Source organism: Poromitra crassiceps (assembly GCF_964638095.1).
Source record: "Poromitra crassiceps genome assembly, chromosome: 2".
Lineage (NCBI taxonomy): Eukaryota > Metazoa > Chordata > Actinopteri > Beryciformes > Melamphaidae > Poromitra > Poromitra crassiceps.
The window spans coordinates 102,925,177-102,950,460 of record NC_139624.1 but is presented as its reverse complement, the minus strand read 5'-3'; the positions used below and the strand labels follow the sequence as shown (position 1 = coordinate 102,950,460).

Below are 25,284 nucleotides of genomic sequence, written 5' to 3'. Positions count from 1 at the left end.
CCCCCCCCCCCCCCCCCACACCTTTGCAATCAGAATTCTGTCCCTGACAGCAACGGCAAATATTTACACTCTCATCCATCCTAGCATACCACCCTCTTTTCCCCCATCCCACTCCAATGCCACAATAACAGTGTTTCAAATCAAATATTGCAGTGATGAGTGTATATTTATTTGCCGCCCTGCTTCCGTCCTAGCAGGAGGCTTTCATCCCGAGCTCCACATTTACATCAATTATCTCATCAGGAGTTCATGCAAACATTTTAGGAAGCCCTCTTTCTGCCTCTGTCCCTGTCTCCGCGTGGAAGTTTTCATGATAAAAGTCCATGCTTCGTTCTCGCGTTTGTTTCCGACGCCAAACGCTTCGCGCGTTCCCTACGAGGAAAGCGGTTCAGAGCATGTTCTCTGCCGTCGCATTCCTTGCGTAATTCACATGAGACCGCGATATCTAAACAAGAGACACATCTGGTTGCGTTCCTCAACCTCCTCTTATACATGTACTGTACATACATAGCTGTGCGGTGGTTAATATATGTACCATATCCAAATGCAGAAAACACACAACCTGCTGGGAGACATTGGATCAACTGAATACAGTAACTCATTATCAGTTGTTATAGCACTGTGCAATACAGGGAGTCTACACAAAATGTTCTTGTAAACACAATATGATAGCATGTCCTTTATCTACTGCAAATATTACCTATAAGTATGAATGAAAGTCCTTGTAAAGCAAAAATAAATGTGTTTTGAGTTTGTCACACCACAGATGCACGTGTTATTAACCACCCAGCCAAATGTGAACGATTAAAAATGTCAGCAAGTTAGTATATAAAATTAGGTTTCAAAATCATGAAAAAATAAACAGTATTCCCTGCTCTTAAACTGTGGGGGGTGTCTGCTGAAATGCCCCCCTCCTCCCAGTGCTGCTCAAGTTGATACATTCTACAGGCATTTTCCATATACATACATTTGACTTCATTTTAGTTTGTGTTGCACTATGGGTAAAGGTATTCATTATAAATAATATATATATGTTTTCTAAATGTCCTCATTATTTGTGTCAGTAAAAAGAGAAACATTGTAGGTATTTGTGGCCAATTGGGGCCACGTCTGCACCAGAACACTAACATGGCATTTGCTCAACACAACTATAAAACAATCCATTGGAGGATGTTGGAGGGGGGACATAAACTGCTATTTGTTTTGTTTTCTCAAAAGTAATAACATTGCAAAAGTAACAACATTCTAGGTTTTGCTTTTCTTTTTTTTATAAAATCTGCGGTTTCCATACACTGAGACACCAGTTTGTATAGCTGTGGCTTAGCTTGTTTACAGATTATATGGACATTTCCTTAGATGCCGCCGAGTCCTGTCTCTCCATGCATATTTCGACATTGTCATAGTGATGGTGTGCGAGTGCTACTCCTTACAGCTGAGCTCAGTTTGCCTGGCGCTGGTCTTTTGTCCCGTGTTCTTGTTTAGTCTAAGCGGGCCATGTCAGGATCAACTGTTGCACAGTGGATCTCAGTGCTGGCTGTTGGCCTCGTCTGTCTGCCTCGGTGTCTTTCTCATCCCATTGTCCTGGTCTCAATTAGCATTGATGCTCAGCACACAGCCGCAGAGACGGCCACAAGAGCTCAAGGGACTTTCATCGTTAATATCAGCCACGTGCTAATATAGACAATTAGCAAAACATCGAAAATATGCGGTTGAAATTGAAAATCTTCATCACTCTTTGAAGTCTAAGCACTAGCAGCTGTTGTCGGGGGTCGCGGGGAGAGCGCGGGGGGAGGAGGGTGAATGAGTGAACTTTAACTTGATTACTCTAAAGAAGCAACTCCCTCCAAAAACACAGCTCGGAGCTGGAACTTGAAGCGAGCCACTGTCTCCAAACCGTTCTGTCTCCAAACCATTCTGTCTCCAAACCATTCTGTCTCCAAACCGTTCGAAGCCAATAAATTCATGATGATTAATGGCTGTTTAATTCCATGCAACACGCTTTATGGCCTCCAAATCATGCCGTACGTCAAAACAGATTTTTAGGAAAAAAGGGAAAAGCATTTAGTAACCTAAACAAGCAAAGTCAGAAGGCGTTATTGTTATTGTTCTCGCGTGTGACTGCTTAATCTTCCCTTCACATTTTTTCCTCACTTTTCTTCCTCGCCCTGTTTTTGTATTTTGATACCGAGGTCGCCGACTGGAAGGATATATGCATAACTCACATCATTAAACAAATGTTGCATGTTCCACTGACGGGCAGGAATTTATGAGATGTGCAACCCCACTCCATGTTTGAGCCGTGGACGGGCCGGGCCAGAGGCTCTGTCTGTCTGGGAGTTCAAGATGCTTAGCATTATCCACAGAGCTTAAAAAGAGAAAGATATATTCCTCCTCTCTCCACAGTGGCCCTCAGACCTGGATGAACCTTGATGTACTATTTTAAAGCCTTCCTTTCACCGTTGTCGTAAAGAAATACTCCTTTGCTTCACTTTCTGAACCCTGTGTAGCACTTTGAGCGCAGGGGAGAGGCCGTAGCGGAAGTAGCAAGTCGGCCTGTCCCTCAGGCCCATTGGTCATAAAGCCACAGTTGAGCGTATTAGTTGAGCCACAATCCCTCTGAGAAAGGAAACTGCCACTTTCTTTGGCTTGCCGTCCGACACGGGGACATTATTCACGGGAAATTAGAGGTTGCGCCTCCACGCCTCGGCAGAGGCAGCAATTACGTCCGGCTCTGGCCATTCCGGTCGCCGTTCGAGATCCCGTGCTTCTCATGGGATTCACGGAAGGGACGGAAATAGTGGAGGGATATCCCTGATGTTTTGAGGGAGCATGTAGCCCCTGGCATCCGCCACACCCCTGTGTCTCCACTGGGGTTTCTCACCATTGGCCTGACCTCACCTTCACCCTGCCCGGGCTCCATCAGTCAGGGGGATGGACACAACCACACCGAAGCACTTCATTACTCCAGACATATGTGTGGAAATAGTGCTTCAACAGTCACCACATGTGTTTGTTCACAGTTGGGTGGACAAAGTAATACATTTACATCACTGATTTTTATGGGCAGGCAGGCACTTTAAAGAATGGGCTGACATATTGTGATACAACTGTAGCTCAATTGTTTCAAACTGGAACTGCTCTTTTGAAGTTTTTTTTAAGATCCCACATCTCCCTGGGCGCTCTGCAGAAATATTTCATAAAAAGCAACTAATGAACAGTAAAAGTTCCTTCCAAATATTAGAAGTGGCTTTCGGTCCCCTCCAGTGTCTAAGGGCCACTTTTTTAATATAAAAATGGCAAACCCGGCGCACGGCGTCGGCAGCATGGTTTGCTGCCATTAAAAACATGCATGTACACAAGGGCCTCTCAGAGTCCCATCCAAATAGAGAGCAGGGCCGGGCCTGCTCGGCGAGGGCCGGGGGTGAACACGGCTTCTGTTCTCCGTCTGTAAATGAGGTTTGATATCATTATAGGCTGCTCACACCATGCTCGCGTGTCGTCCCACCCGCTGTTTGCTCTGTGGCCGGCCTCTCTGCGTCAGCTTCCTTCCCTCGGCGGCTCACATGAGCTCCAAATTCGCTGCTCCTCGAAAAGGTTAAAGCAGCGTCTTGTAATCCCCTCGCGTTGCTCGGTGGTTGTTTGGAGACATTTTGAAAAGGCTTTCGCAGCCCTAATGAATCCTGACGTACCCTTCCATAAAGTGTAAATAACACGCGGGCATGACAATAAATAAACAGAGAAATGAGTGGGGCAAATACCGCAAACGTCTGGGTCGGGTTTCAGGGCCGCAAGGACGTCTCCATAAAGGTCTGAACAATATTAATAATACCTATATTGGCCATGACAGCTGTGGCTTTTGGTCATGTGCATTACTCACAGAGCTTACCGGGCTTCTCGGAGAGGAAATGTACCTGTTGCGGACCAAACAGTAGCCAGAGTCTGAGGAGATGTTTTCATAAGGCTTTAGGGCAGGGGTTCGCAAACTTAAAGGCCGGCTTTACCGTGGGGAATATGAATATATATTAAATCTCACGCCCCTAAGGTTTTCGAATCCGTTGAAATTTTTGAAATTGGTTGTTTCCCGCCAGAGATATCACCAGAAATCCACTCTGTGTGGAGGGGGGGGGTGGTGGAGGGGAGGGGCGGGTGCGGGGACCCGAAATACTACATTTCCCACAATGCACTGGGCTCGCGTGGCCTTCGTTTCCATGCCCACCCCTCAGGCAATTGGCTGATATCAAACTCCAGTAGGTGGCGGTAATGCACATATATGTTTGCCAACCGCCATAAAACTCAAAGAAGAAGAAGAAGGCTTCGACAATAAAACAAGAGAACAAGAAAAAATCGAAAATAAATCGAAAATAAAATTGCACCAAATTTAAACCGATGTATATATGTCGGGAGATGTCTTCATAAAAAAAATTCATGCATTTTAAGGCATTTTCGTAGGAGTTACGCGCATCTGATGTTGTAACTATTTTCTGTAAAAATGTGTAAAAATGGGTACATTGCTCAGCGTTGATTTCGTTACTTCAACTCACCTACTACTAGATGTAAAATTTGACGAGCTTTCCAATGCCGCCAGTCCCGTGTCTTTTGGTGCTTCCGTTCCAGAGATATGGTCTCTTGGCAAGGAGCTATGGAAAGCTAACCTAGCTACAGTATGCTATGCGGGTGAACAAGATGGCTGCCTTTTGCTTTTCGTCGAGAGCTCTGAAGGGGCGTGGAGGACCTCTAGAGGCGGGACCATGGCTCACAAGACTTGTAGTTCATAGTCGCTCGAGTTCCACAACGGGGAGGGAGGCCGGACGACGCGTAACGCGTCATCCGGCTTCCCTAAAATATGTGAGAGATGCCTGATAGGTCAGGCAGTGAAGCTCCAATTTCAAAAATTTCAACGGATTCTAAAACCTTAGGGGCGTGAGATTTAATATATATTCATATTCCCCACGGTAAAGCCGTCCTTTAAGAATACCGGGGCCCACTTTGAAATCTGAAAATCTTCCGGGGCCCACCGAACCCTTTAATCACAACTCTGATCAGCACGCGACTAAGATGATGTATTTCCCTATATATTTTTATTTCATTAACAGAGCATGTGAACATGGGCATACGGCAAATTAATAATCCATTAATTAATAATACAAAAGAATTCTGCAAAATACCTCAAAGCCAGATTGCCAACATTTTCTCCCCCTTACTCATCAGAAATATTTGTGTGCACACGGGTTAAAGTGGGATTTGGCAGGTGATTTTGAAAAGAAAATGCACACCTGAATTTCACTTCCTACTCTCCAAACAATGCACTGCAATTTTATCTGATTTTAGCTAGATTGAATTCAAATCAGCCTGACATGGTTTGAAAGCTCGCAGGCTGGGGTACATCCCCCAAATCACATTAGTAATGTTGCTGTTACAATGTATTACTGTAGCTGAAATGCTAACCGTTTCATGTATGTGGATGGAGTATGCGAATGCCATTAGCGCCAAGTTCCAGGATGTATAGTCAAATAAAAACACTGATTTGGGTGGTCTAACCTAGTTTGTTAGTGTATTGTTCAAGCTTTCTAGTAAAGTACAGTCCATTTGGTAGTTTGTATTTGTCCAAAAACTTCTGCCTAATTTATTATTATTATTATTATTATTATTATTATTATTATTATTATTATTATTATTATCATTATTATTGCTCCTGGCGGCCCACCTGCAGTACCTCCACAGACCAACAATGGGCCACGGCCCACAGTTTGGGAATCACTGCTTTAGAGGAATGACTCTTGTTGGGATTGCTCACTTAAATCTCAGACAGCAATGATCTCATTTGATGAACCTTGGGGAGGAATGAGGGATCTCACCACTGATTGGCCCAAAAGGTGACTGAATCATTTGTGAGGAACATGCCTTGTTTTACCCCATTCTTAATCTGTAATGTAAAGTGTTTATGTTTAATGTACTTTTTAAGTTTTTTGTTCACATTTTATTTAAAAAATTTCTATTGATCTAAAACCTTCCTGGACCTTTCTTGCTATTCTTTATACCAAACCCAGTCACCAGAATAAAACATCTGCATTTTACGTTTCTGCAAAGCACGGATATAGTACAATCATGGCTCAGGAGGTAGAGACGAATTACTTTGGATAAAAGAGGTCAGTGGTTTGATCTCCTGCTCCTCCTGTCTGCATGTCGAAGTGTCCTTGGGCAAGATACTGCACCCCAAATTGCTCCTGATGGTTGTGCCAGCACCCTGTAAATTCCACGTAAATTTGAAACAAAACGGCAGTTAATTTGAAAACCTTGCCGCCTTTCCAACGTTAAACGCAAATAAAACAACTTTAACTGCTTTGATTATGTTTAGGCAAGTAAAATAACTTTGGTTATGTTTAGGCAAGTAAAGCAACTTTGTTAAGGTTAGGAGGATTGTGGTTTGGGTTAGGCTTAAATAACAAAAATGTTAAATTTGACTTTGAACAGCTGGTATGTGAACACAGCTCTCAGGTGTGAAAGGCAAGTGTTTGCACCCTCCATCCACTTTGACCACAATGCCCTTACTGGCTACCACGCTATTTCAACGTCTTTTTGGTTCAGGAACTTTTGTTGTTGTGTTTTTTCTGTTTTTTTCTCCTCCCATTTTCTCCCCAATTGTACTTGGCCAATTTCCCCTGTTGTCCCGGTCATTGCTCCACCCCCTCTGCTGATCTGGGGAGAGCCATAGACTAGCACATGCTTCCTCTGATACATGTGCAGCCTCTTCTTTTCACCTGACAGTGAGGACTTTCACCGGTAGGACGTAGCACGTGGGAGGATCACGCTATTCCCCCCAGTTCCTCTCCCACCCGAACAGGCACCCCGACCAAACCGAGGAGGCACTAGTGCAGGGACCATGACTCATACCCCACTGCCTTCCCACCCGCAGACACGGCGAATTGTGTCTGTAGGAATGTCTGACCAAGCCGGAAGTACAGCTGCCGGGAATTTAACCTGGGTCCCTGCGGTGGTACTGTAGGAGAGTGCTTTTACTTCTACACTACCCAGACGCCCAGGCTCAGAAACGTTTACATTCTACGTATCTGTGGATTGCAGAAATGTACAATGCCAATGTATGATGCTGGTGATCAGGCTGTGAGGCTGTTAGACCAAACTGGGAGGGGATGCTGATAACCAATAAGCAATCTGATGCATTTGAAGACAGATGCAAATGTCTAGTAAACGATGCTCAAAAATGCCGAGTTCCTCACACAGCAGACAGTGATGAATTGGCACGCGCTCCAGGAGCACAGCTGTGAACCATAAGCCCGGCCAGGTTTCCCTCGCTGGATTGTGAACCAACCTGAGATCTCCTCGTGGCACCCCACCAAAAATGATATTATCCCAGAGTTTTCATCAGGATCTTTTCATCAAGCTATCATAACCCTGGACCTGAGGGAAAGACATGCAACTGAGGGAAATAGCACCAAATCAACAAATCATCAGCAAGGCATTAAAGAACATCCTATTTAAATCTGTAACTGATTGTGCACTTTGAGACATAAGCACATCGTACAAATCTGCTGTATAGATGCTGCAGGGTTGAGTTACTATACAGAATTAGAGTAATACATGTCAAATCGGTCAATTAGGCAATCGTTCAAATGTGCATTTTTCATCTCTTTTTTCGTCACATTCTGCTCTTTTGACCCCTGGTCTCTGACGTTGTTTTTCTCCTGCTGTAAATCTGACATTAATAAATGTCCTTTCCCTCTGTGCGATGCATAAATAACCCCCAGTTCCAGTCCAGCTCACTGCTGTCTGTCAGTTTGCCCAAGCACTCCCAAATACTTCAGAGGTTTGCAACTGTCTGCTCACAGAGGAAAATACCTGGAGACTCTGCAAGCAAAGATAGTAAGAGAGCAGAATTAAGGAGGCGATGACACATGAGTAACTGAACCATTTCACTAAAGTGTTCACACTGGCATTATACTGTACATGACCAATTCAAATAGGCCTCTTTGTTATTCTCACATGAGTGAGTGCTCTGGCAGTGCCTATGTGCACAAAAAGCCCACTCTTGTCTGACTTGGATCGACAATGCAAGAGAATGTAACGTCCAGGTCACAATGAAAGCATGTTCTTTGACAGCTGTATCCATCAAGCCCATCCACACTGGATACTGACCTGGCATCTTCTCCCCGTCAGGCAGTATATGTGCCTATTTTCGTAGACATTTGTGTATTCTTGGAAAGCCATATTTAGAGACAACAGCGGGAGGTGGGGTTAAAATAGTAATGGGTGTTCCAAGATACAATTACTCCCCACTATAATTTCAAGGAGCAATCTTAACAGCTTCTAATGGCGTTTGGGTTTGACTCTTGATTGCTTTAAGTAAGTGTGGACAGACAGCGTGCGTTTAAACTTTCTGATTAGTGTCCCAAATGTTTAAAACCTTTCTGAAAACAGTAATTGGGTCATTTTAAACAACCTGAGCATTTTCTCCTCTGCTAACAGTCACATTTTCCACCAAAGCTGGCAAACCATTGAACAAATATGTCTGTGGCTTTACAAGTAGTCCCCGCTACAGTACACTATGTAATTCCAACTCGGTTTACAGTACATGGCAAAAATTAAATCCAACTCTGGTGTGAAAACGTCGCTTTAAATGAGGGGCAGATTATGGTTGCAGAGGCTGGGGTTTAAGAATTAATTTGGATTGTAATGGCTGGAGGTGTTGACGTAATACTGATTTCAACTAATGGCCACCTTTCTGGCCAAATTTTCGAATACACACTGAATGATGAATGTTTTGATTGTATCCCGAGGGGGAAAAGTAGGGTGTTCCCCGCTGATTTTGTGATGTCAACTGCATGTCTGCTTTTCACGTTGACATGAAGTGCCTCAAAAGAGACCTAGAATCCTACATGTGTGTCTTACTGTGTGGAAAGGTACAATCAATGTGGATCTGCATTTTACTCCTCCAAAACCTCTCTCCGCATCTGTAATACAAGCATGTTTTATTTAATAAGCATAATTGTCAACTTAAGTCTGTTCTGTAAAGGGATCAGAGTTACAAAGGTTTAGATTTGCCAGGATAAATCAAATATAATGAATGCAAAGGAATAAAACCTTTATGAAAAACACCCCTCTGGCAGACCAAGCCAAACCCACAGGCAGATTTTCTCTGATAGATGTGGAGGGGAAGAGTTAGTGACGAATAAATCAATACAGGATAAACCAATAGAGGGGACACTTAAGTCACATGCAAAGAGTGTAGATTATGTGCAAGGAGAGCATTGTGTGCTTCTTAAATTACACTGATGTTAAAATCAAATAGTTTTGGGATGGAAGTCAAGGAGCTGACATTTTGGGCCATAAAACTGAGGTTTCCATTACTGTATTCTTGTGGAGATGGAGAGGGAAGAAATTACAGTATGCTTCAAATGTTGGGATAGTGAAAGTCAGACGGTTAAAATCATTCAGTGATGTTCAGGAGGGCTACTGGGTATTGGAAAAGGCCAGTGTGACCAGAAGGGTTAGACAGATATAATAGTAGTTAGAACACGGCTCTCTTGAATACTCGATTCTGATTGGTCAATCAACAAGATTCAGCGGTCATTATTTCTCGACAACCGACCGCTGCTCTGCCACACCTGGATTAATCAGTTGATAAGAGCCTTTTGTCAGCAAGACACTACTAATTAGGCCAACCAGTTGCAGCTGTGGTGTCTTGTGTGCCAATTACGAATGAAACCGCTTTGTCGTTGAAAACGCTATTAAAAAATCTATTTGAATAATTATTTTTGTCAGATTATTGAATGATTTAGTTGTAGGCCGTGTTCTAAGCGGGATAATGGATAGTGAGCCGGTGATTACTGGAAATAATGACCTTCAGCTGAATGATTAAGCCCTCCGCTGCGCGTCGGGCTCAATCATTCACCTGTCGGTCATTATTTCGCCAGTAATCACCGGCTCACTATCCATTATCCCTTACATACTGTATATCAGTCAGGTATGTCGTCCACTGCTGATATGATGGAGGTTCTTCCCAATCAAACAACATAAAAAAAAACTCTCTAAAACCTGCAATGACATTAAATGTCCTTTCTGTTTTTTCTATTTTTGTAAATTCATTTTTCATTTAAAGGCCAAATGCCTCCTAGAGTTTCCTTCCATGAGGTGTGGTGGTGGAGGGTTTTAGTGCCAGATGATAGACTAAATCAGTGATTCTCAACCTTAGTCCACAGACTCCCATTTGATGAGATTTTGTCTCTTGGACCCAAATCTGGGAATCTTTTTTATTGTTCGATAAGATTTTGGCCAGAATTCCATGACACTATATTGTAGGTAGAGAAATAATAGTGAAACTTGGTCAAAATAATAGTTCTTCTACATTCTCCAATTGTATTAACCTCTTGTAAATGAAATAATGCTGAAGTTTAACAAGTAATCAGTTTGCTGGGGACCGTCCGAAACCCCCTCAAGGACCCCTGGTGGTCCTCAGACCCTATGTTGAGAACCACTGGTCTAAATGGTATCGGCAGCCTTCAAGAATCCAGATGGGTTGAAAGCTACTGACCATGCAACTAGGGATTGGACAACAAACAACTGCAGTGTCAGTGCCATGCACAAACCTGAGCTTGAGATGAGACAGTGTCAGTGCCATGCACAAACCCCAGCTTGAGATGAGACAGTGTCAGTGCCATGCACAAACCCCAGCTTGAGATGAGACAGTGTCAGTGCCATGCACAAACCTGAGCTTGAGATGAGACAGTGTCAGTGCCATGCACAAACCCCAGCTTGAGATGAGACAGTGTCGGTGCCATGCACAAACCCCAGCTTGAGATGAGACAGTGTCGGTGCCATGCACAAACCCCAGCTTGAGATGAGACAGTGTCGGTGCCATGCACAAACCCCAGCTTGAGATGAGACAGTGTCGGTGCCATGCACAAACCCCAGCTTGAGATGAGACAGTGTCGGTGCCATGCACAAACCCCAGCTTGAGATGAGACAGCGCTGTGTTCCGCTCTGTTGCCTTTACATGCGGTGTGCAGTAGAGTCCTGCATCCCTATACAGCCAAACCCTCATTATGATTAATGGTGTTCTTCTACCTGTTGGATCGCTCTGGTACGCCCACACTGGACAGCAGGCAGGAGGCTGAACTGCAGACACAGACGTGGGCCAGAGCAGAGGCTTTAGAGAGGTAGATTTAAGATGAAAGAGATAGCCTCTATAAACTCTTAAGGAGTGACTGTGCCGACCCACAGGTTTAGATAACCGTGACAAGGTCAGGGCAGGTAACAGAAGTTCAGTTCAGGGGAGAGGGTGAACTTAGATATTGCATATAACTTGAGCAAATAAACTCCCCAGCCTTAATTAAAGTGATTACATGACTGGGCCATTCATGGCGTGTTTGCCCAAGCTGTTAGTAAGAGTTACTTCCCCCGTTAGATGAAAATAAGCACAAATAAACAATAATTACACGGGTCCCTAACCCTTCATATGGGTCTTGCTGCTTAGTCACGTCCTTCGAATCACTACCTTGGATAAACCCCAAAAGAGCATGCAGAGGGCCTCAGAATCGGTGACTCACCGGGCCATCATGTGACAGCTTTTATAATTGGAGCCAATGAGAAGGCTCCTCAGGAGTAGTCAGCAGAGGCGTGGCTATATAAGAGACCCCCTTTTTTCTCTGACACTGAGGAAGAGAAGATGGGCCGTTTTATTCCGATAGAGAACAGAAAGGAAATTGCACTGAAGGGGTTTGTAAGAACTAAGACTGCAGCTATGACTATCACCAGGGAAATGTATGTCATTTGGGATAAGGTGTAATCTGCTAGTCAAGAAATATGTGGATTTAGATAACAAAGCTTTTTCAAGTGTATCCACATCCAGAAACCAACTTAAACTACACTCAAATATGTCTGGATGAATGCTGGACAGATGGTAATAGTCCAGACAAGCAGTGTATGCAGGGGCTGTCTGCACACTGCAAAAAATGTCCATCCTAACAAGCCATTTAGACTAAGATTCAATATTGAAAAATGTATTTTCTCAAAACAAAATCTGCCATTGGGTGGAGATAATCCCACTTGCTTCCGATGCAGTTTCAACATCTTTCAGGAATACCCCAGAAACAAATGCCAATAGGCTATGTTGAAACAAGACAGAACTAGAGACCAGCTTGCGAGGAGATCACACCAGCCACGATGCCCGCGACTTAAAACAAATGTGGGCCAGGGGATTACTTCTGACACCCATGGGAGCATGCAATCACTGTGTGTGTGTGTGTGTGTGTGTGTGTGTGTGTGTGTGTGTGTGTGTGTGTGTGTGTGTGTGTGTGTGTGTGTGTGTGTGTGTGTGTGTGTGTGTGTGTGTGACCTGTTGGATGCTGTGGGTAGTGCTATCACTAATTGCTGATACCTGTTGGAGCATGCAATCACTGTCGGTGTGTGTGTGTGTGTGTGTCACCTGCTGGCTGCTGTGGGTACAGAAAAGTAGGCTACAGTTGATAAACAAAATAAAAAATTAGGCTATAAATCCACAAACCAGTTGATTTGCCCCCCCACCCCACCCCTTTTTTTTTTTAATTGTATTTTTTTATTTTGAGAGAGAAATAAGATTTCAAAACGTTAAAACAACCTTTTCAGATCTTATTTTTTGCAGTGTGATGGCTCCCTCCCTCTCCCTCTCCTTCGGCTGGCTCTGGGCCCGGGAACCGGCATAAGCCATTGACTGTATGTTCGCAGGCTCGGCGCCTGTGCTAGGAAACATGAGAAGGGTGAGATATTCATAGTCCCGGGCGCTCGGGCGCAGGCCGCTGGATAAAGCGGTGGAGGCGGCTCTGGTCCGTGCAGTGGTTTGAGCTCTCAGCACGGGAACATGTGAGTGGGGCATGGGCGACTGCAGACACCGGGATTATTGTTGTTATAACACGCGGCAGAGAGACGCAGGAGGGGCCCCGAGCAGGTAACTATCAACTGACGGAGCCTACTTCTGTGTTTTGACTGATGGAATGACTTGATTCAACTTTGATAGGTCACCCAAGTTATCCTGGAAATGGCACCATGGGATGTAGTGGAGGTATAACCCACCTAAACCCAGTTAAAGTCGTGCGTAATGGTGCCACACATTGCAAAGATTGTTAGAATGGCGTGAACAAACATTTTAAGGCAGATTTAAGTGTTCATATTGCATCTAACCTGTCGGGTAAGATAAGTCTTAAATGACAAAAAAAATTTGAATTAATACTTTATGAGAATATAATTGATTTTTTGTTTATGGTGGTTGCGTTATGGAATTCACAGTTTGTTTCTCCACAATTATTTGTCAGTCACTATCCCTGCGTGGTACACTGCTATTTAACATTGATGTGCGCCTTAGTTATCCCGTGACTGGATGTAAGCTCTGCACAGAGGACTTCTAAATCACATGAGCTGAAGGGAATAAAGGTGCACATGTTGCAAGCGCTCAGGCTGCTCGTTTTAAAGGATGAGTAACCGACTATAACCAAAAATAAACCCAAGTGGATTTCATAGCAAAGACCGTATGGAATGCGTTGTCGGTTCACCCTCAGGCAATGCACTGCACAAAATATTCGTGTTAACAGGTCGTTTGATCTATATAGTGAAAAGTTAAACTAAAGTTAGTGCTTTCTTTTTGTCAAAACACGTTTTCAGCCAAATCAGTGTGATAGTGTGGTGAGCTGTCTTCTGCCCTGTTTGGAGTGAATTGCATAATGTGGAAAAATAAAATCCTGAAAAAAGTGAGACCGCATTGGAAAAGAGTTGAGTTATCTGACGCAGGTGGCAGATTTGTTCCACTTGTTTAGATCTGATAGGCTTATAGATTGCTTTTTTTTTGCACAATTACGCACGACTAAATTCACCGTTATCATGCACCCATACTCATCTGCACTGCTTATGACTGACTGCAAGTTTAACTTTATTCTCATTTTGTGCAACCTTGTTTTTTTCTTTTCTCGTTTGAAAAACAAACAAACATTTAGAGTAGAACCTTCATGCTTTGAATTGAGACAAATCTTTGGATTTGTTTATTTATTTTGGGGTGCATTAGTTTGAGCAAATATTTGTCCCCTCAATGAATTTGAATAGCAAATTGCTGCTGTAAATGTTTTAGGTCTGATCTGAACAGGGATATAGAGGGATACAGAGGTACAGTTAACCCACTTTTTATTTGCAGAATACAGTTTACCATAAACAGACATAAATCTTTGTGCTAGATCACAGCCTATACATCTTTGTAAGCGTATGCAGGTAGGCTATTATAGCCTACTGTACAATAATTCGGAGGGAATAATAAATGAATGCTTTTGTGAAAATGATTTTTTTGCTTAGCCTATATTAGTGCTTAACGTTATATTACTGGTGGCTGCTGAACGCTGAGTCACTGCTTATGAAGGATACCTCTTTTCTAAAATATCCACGCTCCCACTTGTTCCACAGGAGAGACACGGCGGGGATACTGTGACCCATCCGAGGAGATTCCCCCCCCCCCCCCTCGCCACAGAGAACGGTTGGACTATCGTTGGGCCAAAGATGAACACAATAGTGTTTAACAAGCTGAGCAGCCAGGTCCTCTTCGAGGAGAAGGCTAAGGAGGTGGAGATGAGCAGCAGAAACTATCTGGAAGTCATCGACGGCCAACATCCAGACCTGCTCTCCAGCAACCAGGCCATCAGAGACAACCAGGCCATCAGGCACAGGAGGACCGGGTATGTGGAGTTATTTAATGCTGGGTGGACTGTGTGTTGACTGGAGGCCGGGGAGCTCCAGGGGTTTTTGATGGCCTCGATGAATGATTTCATTTCACTATTATTTCATTCATTAGAGGCGTTTGTGCAATGAGATTCACTCTCCCTATCATCCCAGCTAGAGTACAGACAGTTATTATTCTGTACCAAGTTATATAAGGACAAAATACGGCTTCTTTGGACAAAATCTTATCCTATTAATGGTGGATATGATCTGGTGATCGTTTTATTTGGGGATCTTTTACATGAAAAACTTTGTGAACCAGTTTGGTAAAAGAAAATATGTATAACTTCACTAATGAAATTGTTTGAATGAGTAACCTGTGCGTAATGATGCATTTACACACAAAAGCCATTAAAAAGGCTAATGTCATCCAAAATGATTTAAATTCCGATCCATATCCAAAAGGAAATGCAGTTTAATGGTCACAATCAATTTAGAAAAATAACACATTCACCAACATATCACACCTGGCAGGCAATAATTGTTAATTCAATATGAATTTTTGCGGATGTAGTTTTCCCATCTCATGCCACATGATCTCAGGCTTCCAAAACGGCAGGAAATGAATATTTACCATTCCCCAACCTGGTCTCCATTTACGTGCTGATGTTCACAGCTAATCTTAAAATTAATAAGTAGGTCATCCGTGTTCGGTAGCTGTTTTAAAAGACGGCCTACATCTGTTCCCAATACATAAAACGTGCCCTTCAACTCCCTGTGTGGTCTAGTCAATCACGGACGGGCCCCATATTATTATTTTTATTTCCTTTTCCTTTTAATTTTCTGTAACAGATAGCCAGAGTCAGAGAAGATCATGTCATGCTGTTGTAATATTTATTGTAAGCTGCTTATTAGAGACAGTAGCAGTTTTTACGTGTGTGTGTGTGTGTGTGTGTGTGTGTGTGTGTGTGTGTGTGTGTGTGTGTGTGTGTGTGTGTGTGTGTGTGTGTGTGTGTGTGTGTGTGTGTGTGTGTGTTTGGGGGGGGTGACCTTAAGGAGCCTCCTCAAGGGAAGTATCAGTACTAATGAAGAGCATCAAATCATTCCATAGAGGGGTGTGCATGTGTATGCGCGCGCACGTGTGTGTGTGTGTGTGTGTGTGTGTGTGTGTGTGTGTGTGTGTGTGTGTGTGTGTGTGTGTGTGTGTGTGTGTGTGTGTCAAACCGACATTCAGAGCACGGAGCAGGTCTAAAATGTCCTTTAGGATGTTCATACCAGTCTGGATTACAAGGAAAATATTTGTAGAACATGAAGCTCAGGCGGACTTGAGGTTAGGAGAAAATATGTTCCAGCAGCAGTGGAGCTTTCTCTGCTGAGATAACGGCAGGAGCGGATGCAGCACAGCACCACACTGACATCTACAGGTTAAAAAAACCTGGAGATGCAGGTGATTCTCAAACTTTTTCATGTGAAGGACCCCTAATTTAGTACATAATGGCCACAGACCCCCCCCCCCCCATTTATGAGATTTTGTATCTCAAACCAAAATCTGAGACTATTATTACATGTGATTTTGACAAGTATTCCATCTCATTCCACTCTCTATCTGTATTGTAGGTACTGTAGATAGATAAATAACAGTGAAACGATGCTCAAAATAGTCGTTCTACAGTTTCTAATTGTGTTCAAATTAAATAATTGTGAAGTTTAACAGTTTATAAATTTTTCTGGGGACCCCCTGGAACTCGCTCAAGGACGCCAGGTGGTCCCCGGACCCCACATTGAGAACCACTGCTTTACAGCCTACAGCTCAGCAGAACCAATAGACTTATAGATCGGCTAATAATCCCTGAAGTGTGTCTGTGGTTCTCTGTTGTGAGTTTATAGTGACTTTATCATACTTGGTGGTGTTTTTATGGCCTATAATATCACTATAATATTCATATCAGGACATATAGAGGTATCCAATAGAGCAGTGTTTCTCAATGTGGGGTCTGGGGACCAGCAGGGGTCCTGGAGGGGGTTCCAGGGGGTCAGCAGCGAATTGATGAATTTTTAAACATCACCATTTAATTTAGCAAGAAGTTAACACAATAAGAGAATGTAGAACAATGAGTGTTTTGATCATAGTTTCTCTGCTATCTGTCTCTTTACCTACAATACAGATAGTCAGGGAATTCTGGAAAAAATCTAACAATAACAATATTCTCAGATTTGGATCAGACCATAGCCTGTATACAGACAGACAAAATCTTGTTAAAATGGGGGTCCGTGGCTGACGTGGGCAAAATTAGGGTCCTTGAAATGAAAAGGGTTTGATTATCACTGCAATATAGAGATTATTGTATTATGTTTTTTTTTTTTTTTTTTTACTTTCTGCCTCACTAGATTCAAACAGATATCTTTAGGGCCTCGCTGTGATATCTTCATATATAGCATCCCTCTGAAATGTGTTATATGTATAATTCACTTTTGTACGGGCAAACCATAAATGCAGCTTTAATTCCCAGTGTCCTTGGATGTGATTGCGGTGCCGCTACATTGTTCTTGAGGCGCTCCTCCTGGGTGTGAAATGTTCATCTAGCAGAAGTGCTTTTGGCCCGAGCGGGATGTTTTTGTTTGCTTCGTTGCAACGTGTTGGCGGTTTGCGGCACACGCAATGAAAAGTAAAGTGTGAGTGAGCCGTTCCATCTCTGTGTCTGTTTCTCTCTCCTTCTCTCTCTCTCTATGTCTTGTCTATGTCTCTCTATCTTTCTCGTCCTCCCTCGGCTTAATTGCAGTGCTTTTGGGTGAGAAGATTGCACACTATAGAATGTTGGCTTTATGTGTCACGGGCTCTGAAGAATTCAGACAGCATCCCAATGCACTTAGGAGTTTGCTTGCCGCTGCATGACATGGTTTGGTCTGCTTCAATAAACAGCGTTGTCTTAATTATCTTTTATGAGTTTGAGCCCAGAATTTCCCTAAAAAAAAAAAAAAAAGGGGGTTAAAGTCTGTTAAATCAAGGCTGTGTTCTGACATATTGGGCTACCTGTCACGTGGAGAATTTTAGGATGCGATGTGTCAAACCTTAAAATAGTCTATTTTTACGTAGATTATAATTGAGTTAAAAAATGAATGGCCCAGGTTCAGATTAAGAAAACAGTACCAAAAGCCCAGAAATGTATCCCATACTTTGCATTGCATGTCAGTGTATGCCAGGACTATCTAGGTGTGTGTCCTATAGCCTACAGCTGAATTAACAGACTTTATTACAGCTACATTTAATATTATGCGTGTATTATATCATCTGTAAGGTAGGTCTCATTTTATGGCAGCAGAGCAAGGAAAATCTAAAAAGGTTTTGGCTGTTTTCCTAGATCTACCCCTTATTGTACCCTAACGAATAATCACAATATTCCTATTGGGGCTTATAGTGTGTCTGTGGTATTCAATAGTGAGTTTATAATGACCTTATCATCCCTTATGGTATTTGGTATGGTTTCAGCATAATATTCCTATAATATTCCTCCAGCGATTTGAGGAATATGATAGTGATATTTGCATAGAAGGCTTATTCTAGTGAGTGCTATAGCTCATTTTTGTCAGGGGAAAGCTATTTCTTATAGGGGGGTATGCATGTGAAATTCATCAGCTTTCCATGCTAACCTGTTCATAAGCTGAATGGAGCGTGTTAGCAGTCACAACCTGGTCTCTTTGGCTGACACACAGTGCCTGTTCTTTCTGGTGCAGGGGACGTCCCAATGGGGGCAAAGTGCGACACAAGCGCCAGGCCCTGCAGGACATGGCGCGGCCGCTGAAGCAGTGGCTCTACAAGCACAGAGACAACCCCTACCCCACCAAGACCGAGAAGATCCTACTGGCCCTGGGCTCGCAGATGACCCTGGTCCAGGTAAAATCCTCTAGAAGCCCCTCCCCTCTGTGTCTGTCACAGTCTATGGCCCTCCCCTCTGTGTCTGTCACAGTCTATGGCCCTCCCCTCTGTGTCTGTCACAGTCTATGGCCCTCCCCTCTGTGTCTGTCACAGTCTATGCCCCTCCCCTCTGTGTCTGTCACAGTCTATGATCGATACTCTGTCAAGCTGTTGGCGCAGGGAAGAAGAAAAATGAAGCTGAACCAATCACAGTGAGAGGATTCACCTTGTATAAATGCAAACGTGACTGTAACACACAAGGGAAAAACAGAATTGATTTCTGATGTGTTGAGTGTCTGTGTAATAATCAACTCATAAGCAATTAGTAGTAGGCAGTAGAAAATATTGCTGCATTTTAGAGTTGGAGGTTTACAACAGTGATTCAACAATTCATACATTTTCTGGGGACCCCCTGGAATGCCCACCAAAGACCCCTGGGTGGTCACCAGACCCCATGTTGAGAACTACTGGTTTACAATATAGTACCTGTGTATTGCTCAATGTCGATATTTCTATCTCTTTCTAAATGCTCCGTGTCAGTTTTCTAAATTCTACGTGTTAATACAGATTTGTATTAATTGGTCAGTCAGTGGTTAATGTGAACTAGACGGCAGTCGCCTTCACATTTATTGCACCATCTATTGCAAGTACAACAGCACAATATTAATAGGAGGAATATTACTCGACGGATTTGAGCAACTGACAAAATGGCCACAGAGATGGAACTTACGTGTGTGTGTGTGTGTGTGTGTGTGTGTGTGTGTGTGTGTGTGTGTGTGTGTGTGTGTGTGTGTGTGTGTTCGTGTGTTCGTGTGTTCGTGTGTGCGTCCGTCCATGTGTGTGTGTTCTATCTGGCACGTGCAGCAGCGTATGTACAGTATCATCTGGCTGACAAGGTCATTGATACGGCCTAGAAGTCTGCAGCGGCTATTTCAGGACGCCGGCCACCATACCTAGTCTGGTTCTCATTTTGGGCCTGATGAAGCTGTTTGTTTTGGTGAGGGGGAGCAGAGTGCAGAGGAATGCTTTGTGTTGGACAATGGGATGGGGCACACACACACACACACACACACACACCCACACACACACACACACACACACACACACACACACACACACACACACACCTAAACGCAAACACATGCGTTTAAACTGACACCCTAATTCCAGTAACCGTGTCAAAGGTCTTAACGAGTGGAAGATTTCTTCAAATTGAACAAAGGCGATGACAGCCAGGTAAACTGTTTTCCAACACATTTCCCCTAATATGGAGGATTTGAAGTGATCATCCATGAGGTTTTCAGCACTCTTGGAATTTGCATGGCGATTCAAAAGATTCAAGATGGCTGAAAACTGTGATTCATAGGGGCTGGATACCAGGCTATGAGTTTCACCTTCTTCTTTTATTTCGGTGCTCATAATATTGTTGTGGTGTTTCTGCACTGCTCTGTGTCCAGCACTGTGATGTCTTTCTCCTTGGATTTCTGTTGATGATGGTTGAGTTTCTGTAGGTGGCGCTCTTTTTTCTGTCGGTTCAGCCATGGTGGCTATTGCTGCTCATGCCAACTACCCAGTTTCTCTTAACCTGATATCAGACTGAATTGTCAACTTGTTACACTCCATTTCCTTCTTCAGTCTGGCATTGCCTCCACTCTAACCAATTTCCATGGGGGAAATCCCCCCCCCCCCCCCCCCCCCCCCCTCCCAGGGGGATTCTATTTTCCCTAACCAATCACTAGAGACCAACGTATCCGCCTGAATCTAACACAAAAACACATCCCTCTTTGAATAAATGCCTTCAAAGCACATTGTTGTTTAGGCTTCAAAGTAATTGGTACTTTTAATCGATTTAGAACAGCCTCAATAGCAGTGTCTATCTCGTCTATATCGATCACCATTGTTGTTGTTAGGTCTGGCGCAACTTGACAACGGTGTTAGTCCCGCCCATTGCGTCATTTATTGGCGCTGATTGGCTAATCATTAGTCCCCCTTGGCACTCATTGGACTGAATGTTTTTTCAACCGAGGAAACTGCTGTCGCATGTCACGATGCCAGACCAGAAGCAGTCGACTGGGTGCAGTGGGCAGATTCAAAGGTCTCGACACGGGCAACAGTTCTTCTTCCTTTGCGCCAGAGGTTTTTTCTTGGGAAAGACCTACCAGAAACCAGCGGTTCAGAACAGCAAATGTGAAATCTTTCATCAGCTGGATACTGGTTGTTATGGCAAAACTGATATTGATTTACAGTATTTACAGTACTTCAACGTTTGAGCCAATAAGGTGAAGCCATCTCCCCTTCATCGCCTCTGAATTGATGTCCCCGTCACGCTCTGTACGGTGCACACCGTGCAGACGAGCCACGGGTGAACAACCGTCTCGCCCACATTTCATCTCTCCGGGTGTCATCTGGGCGGGCGTGCCATCCTTCTCCCTCTCCTCCCTCTCTGTCTCTGTCTCTCACCCTGTTTGACGGCTGTCTTTCCTCCAGTCCTCAGTAACGAGCCGCCGCGCGCTTCGATTCGCCTCGCATCGCCTCTCCTCCGTCCTCGCCACATGTACTAGAGGCCTCGGGCCGCCCCCCTCTCACCCGACAGGGAGCCGCACCCCCCCCCCCCCCCCCCCCCACGCCCCGAGACAAAGGGATGTGGGACGGCCTTTAGTTAATGAGAAACGCGATACTGAAAGAGAGAGAGCGCACGGGATCCAAAAAATAAGTACTCTAGCATAAGGCCCCCGCGTCCCAGCCTCCTTCATAAGCCGCTTGAAGTCTATTGAGCATGAAAAGTTATTCTAGTATAACATCTAATGGTCTCCCTTCACAGTGAAAGGGAGAGTGCCGGGCTAGAGTGTCCTTTTTATTGCATCTTGAAGACAGTGTTTGGAAAAAATGTATTATTGGAGGGATGCTCAGCGAGTCCAGAATAAGCACGGGGGGACGTACATCTCGGTCGGAACATTAGTTAATGAAACGTTGCGCCCCGCTGGCCGTCCAGCGCTCGCAGGGTGTTAAACGTTACTGAATGGCTTTGATACAGACTAGATGAAATGCTGCTGTGTCTCTTTGGGTAGGGGCCGCTGCTGCTATTCCCCTGAGAGCGTCTGGGATGTTTCTCCACGCTCAGGTTCAGAGAGCTGGGCAACTCGCAACTTGACTCTGTCTCCGTCTCTGCTTTGGTCTCTCTCTCTCTCTCTCTCTCGGGTTTCTCTGAATGAGCCTGATGGAAGACAGAGAGCAGACGTTTTCACAAAGGATACTCTTTGTTTTGCCATGGACGTGGAGGTGTTTGGAATCAAAACAATAACAGATGTCTCTATTTGCTGTGTGCTTCCTCCTATTTCTCTCTCCCTCCCTCCTGTCTCTGTCTCAGGTCTCCAACTGGTTTGCCAATGCCAGGAGGCGACTGAAGAACACTGTGAGGCAGCCAGACCTGAGCTGGGCACTGAGGATCAAGCTGTACAACAAATACGTCCAGGGCAACGCCGAGAGGCTCAGCGTCAGCAGCGACGACAGCTGCTCAGAAGGTACCGCTTCAAACATCTCAACCGCCGAATGTCCGCTCTCAGTTCAAGGAGCTCTGTACTTGGCACGATTCAACACGGCGTTATGTTGTGAAAGCACAGTGGAAAAGTCTGACTCTGATTCTCATTTCCCCTCTCTCTTATCATCCTCCTCTCCTCGCTCTCCTTTGTCTCATTAAAATGCATTGTGGAGTTTCTGCCCGGCTCTTATGGCTCTCTCCAGCACTCCTCTGTCAAAAACCATCACTCAACAACGGGGATATTCACCACAGCCAATGTCAATGCCTTGTGGCTCTGACCCTTGACCTCCTTAGTAACGGTTGCTTCTAATATTGATGTAGGAATGTGGAGGTTCTTCCATTGAGGTTGGAGATGCTGTAAGTTAATGGAGGCTATTCCATTGAGGTTGGAGATGGTGTAAGTTGCTGTGATTGAAACCATCAGCTCAAAAGCCTTTAATGTGAGTTTGAGGAGTCTCATTGGCAGGCGTGAACACAGGTATTATGTTGTCAAAGCACAGTGGAAAGGCTTTCCATCTGCCTAAGAGCTCATGTCAATCTCCACATCTGATTGATGATCGCTCTGTCGATTTTGCAACATCAAAATGGCTCCTCGGCGGCTTCCAAGTGGAATTGGTCGCACACCCCGACGTGAACTCCAGGCTCGCGGGCTATTTATACAGTGTGACCGGGAAAAACTCCTTACATCACGCTGCTTTTGCACGCGCCGAACGCACATCTAGCATTATCGCTGGAAGCCAGTGCCTTCTCCCCATCTCCCTCTCTGCCCGTCCCAAAGCAGCGCCACGCTCCGGGGTTCTAAACGGTGGAGTGTGTGACCCAGCCGAGAGACGCTGTGACACGCTGTCATTAAGACACCCCGCCAGGCCCACCTCTGTCTCGCAGCCTGCAATTGGAAATGAGTGGCTCTCATGTCAGGCGTGTATTTATTGCGAACACACAAACACACTCCGATGCTCCGGGGGGAAGAACTGTCTTTTTCCTTCCCTCTGACGGCACAAAAAACATGGCTGGGAATAAAAAGAATAAACACATACAGTATAGTCAAGTCACAGAGAAGAAGAGCGCTGTGGTGTCACTCGATGATCCCTAATTAAGTTTTTGAGGAGGAGTGACAGAGAGAGTGCGGCCGGAGACAGGAATGCGCGGTGCATCACGGCGTTTGCACTGTGTCCGCTGCTGGCCACCTGTACCACCGGAGGCTCCGTATATCTTCCCCACTCTTCTCCTTGTCACATTATGGTCATGAAGCTGTCCGCAGCCTGCTCCCTTGCCTGATCCGCGCGCTATAGGGCCTCCATTATGTCGGATGTTTGTAAGCCTGTACTTGTGTGCCAGAGGCTATTTACAGGGGCCAAACCTGACCCAGAGAACATTCTGTCTTACTGTCCTGAAATGATCCCGCGCCCAAAAGCTTGTTTTAGAGCATCCAAGAACGCCTCGCTGTTCACTGGACACTGTCCGGGAGAAGCCACACCGTTGCGGGAGGAAGAGGTTGCAATCAGAGAGAGGTCACGGACCCGGATGCGACGTTGCTCGTGAAACAAAACACTGTCAGTGGATGTTAATGACAGGTCAAATTGATTGTCGGGGATCGGTTGTGTTTTGAGAGGAGATGGCGAAGCTGGACATAGTTCTCCTCAAATATCTACCTCAGACAGGGCAGGGGAAGGAAAGCAAATACTGTCCCTCCATGTGGTTCTGATATGTGGAAGCTATAATTATAATTTGGCCCAGACTGAATCAAAAGTCCGACCTGCCCAAATTACCCAATTACAGTCTTGGCAGGGACAGTATCTAGAGTGAAGTTCCCCCTGATTTCCCTCCCGCCAGAGGATATCTGGTTTTTCAGCACGGTGTTTTATCTTTCCTCCAGTTTCTTTCATCAGGTAGGGACCCATGCTTTAATTCAATCTGTTCGGCCGCAGATCTCCCTGGAAATTATTTATATCAGCAGTGGAGTAGCGGGGCAATGTGCTTTTCATGGAGAGGAAGTATACTACCATCCGTTATGGTTTGCTTTTTGCTGGGGCTTTGCTGCTCTTGAGGCGATGCCAACTGGAGGGTAGAGGAGTGGAGCTACAGGTTGAAGTTTCCTGGCCCGGACATTCAGCTCCAAGATTCGCTCTAAGTAGGGAACTATAAACTTGAATTGAGTAAATGGGGACGAACATACAAGGCTGTCAACATATCAGTATCAAATGCTGGGCTGCAGACATGGCCAATTGTGCCTGGATCATACAGGCTTGGATGGGCATCCTACAGCTTGTATGGACGCCCGACCAGGCCGGAGGTACCATGGGGGCTCGAACCTGCAACCCTCGTGTTGGTAGGCAGGGAATTTACCACTGCAATATCCGGATGTCCATTGTATTAACAATATATGATCTCTTCTTCTCCTCCATGGTGGCCCCCTGTATGCCTTAGACGGAGACAACCCCCAGAGGACACAGAGCAGCCCGGGCGAGTTCAGCAAGCCCATGTACCAGAGCGTCATCAAGAAGGAGGGCTCCTCCATGGTGGGCATGGCCATGGGCATGGGCATGGGGATGGGGATGGGGATGGGGATGGGGATGGGGATGGGCATGGGAATGGGGATGGGGATGGGGATGGGTGCAGGGCTGCGGTCGGCCGCCTGTGAAGCCGCCTCGTTGGCCGAGGACTACGTGTCTCCGCCCAAGTACAAGAGCAGCCTGCTGCACCGCTACCTGAACGACTCGCTCCGTCACGTGATGGTCGCCAACGCCGTCATGGACGCCCGCAAGAGGAACCACTCGGGCTCCTTCAGCTCCAACGAGTACGACGACGAGCTGCTCTCGCCCTCATCCTCCGAGGCAGAGGCCAACTTTGTTTATCGGGCTGGTAAGGAGCCACATTTCTCCCATTTCCCCTTCCAGTGTCTCGCACACACCAAAGCCTTCAACTTTTCGGTCCCCTCCATCTGCACGTTTTTGTTTTAATCCCTGCATCTGGCCCATTATCCATGCCGCTGCCTGCTGCCTTTCTGTCTGTCTATCTGCCTGTCTGTGTATTCCACTTCCACTGCTCTGCTCTCCTCTCTCTCCCTCCTTTCATTGTATATACAGGGTTTCCACAGGGCCTTGAAAGTTTGTGAATTTGAGGAGAAAAAAATCAAGACCTTGAAAGT

The 25,284-nt window shown here is 45.1% G+C and overlaps 1 protein-coding gene across 1 annotated transcript in view; it reads left to right on the top strand.

Annotated features, from left to right (window-relative positions):
• Positions 1–25,284, top strand: part of LOC310793893 (outer dynein arm-docking complex subunit 2-like) — a gene marked incomplete at both ends in the record, with an annotated part of 66,716 nt that overhangs the window by 26,561 nt on the left and 14,871 nt on the right. The window contains 4 exons of the mRNA XM_083655783.1: positions 14,434–14,702; positions 18,418–18,577; positions 21,966–22,119; positions 24,564–24,998. Coding sequence (XP_083511909.1) covers positions 14,434–14,702; positions 18,418–18,577; positions 21,966–22,119; positions 24,564–24,998 — 1,018 coding nt within the window. The remainder of the gene's footprint in view (positions 1–14,433; positions 14,703–18,417; positions 18,578–21,965; positions 22,120–24,563; positions 24,999–25,284) is intronic.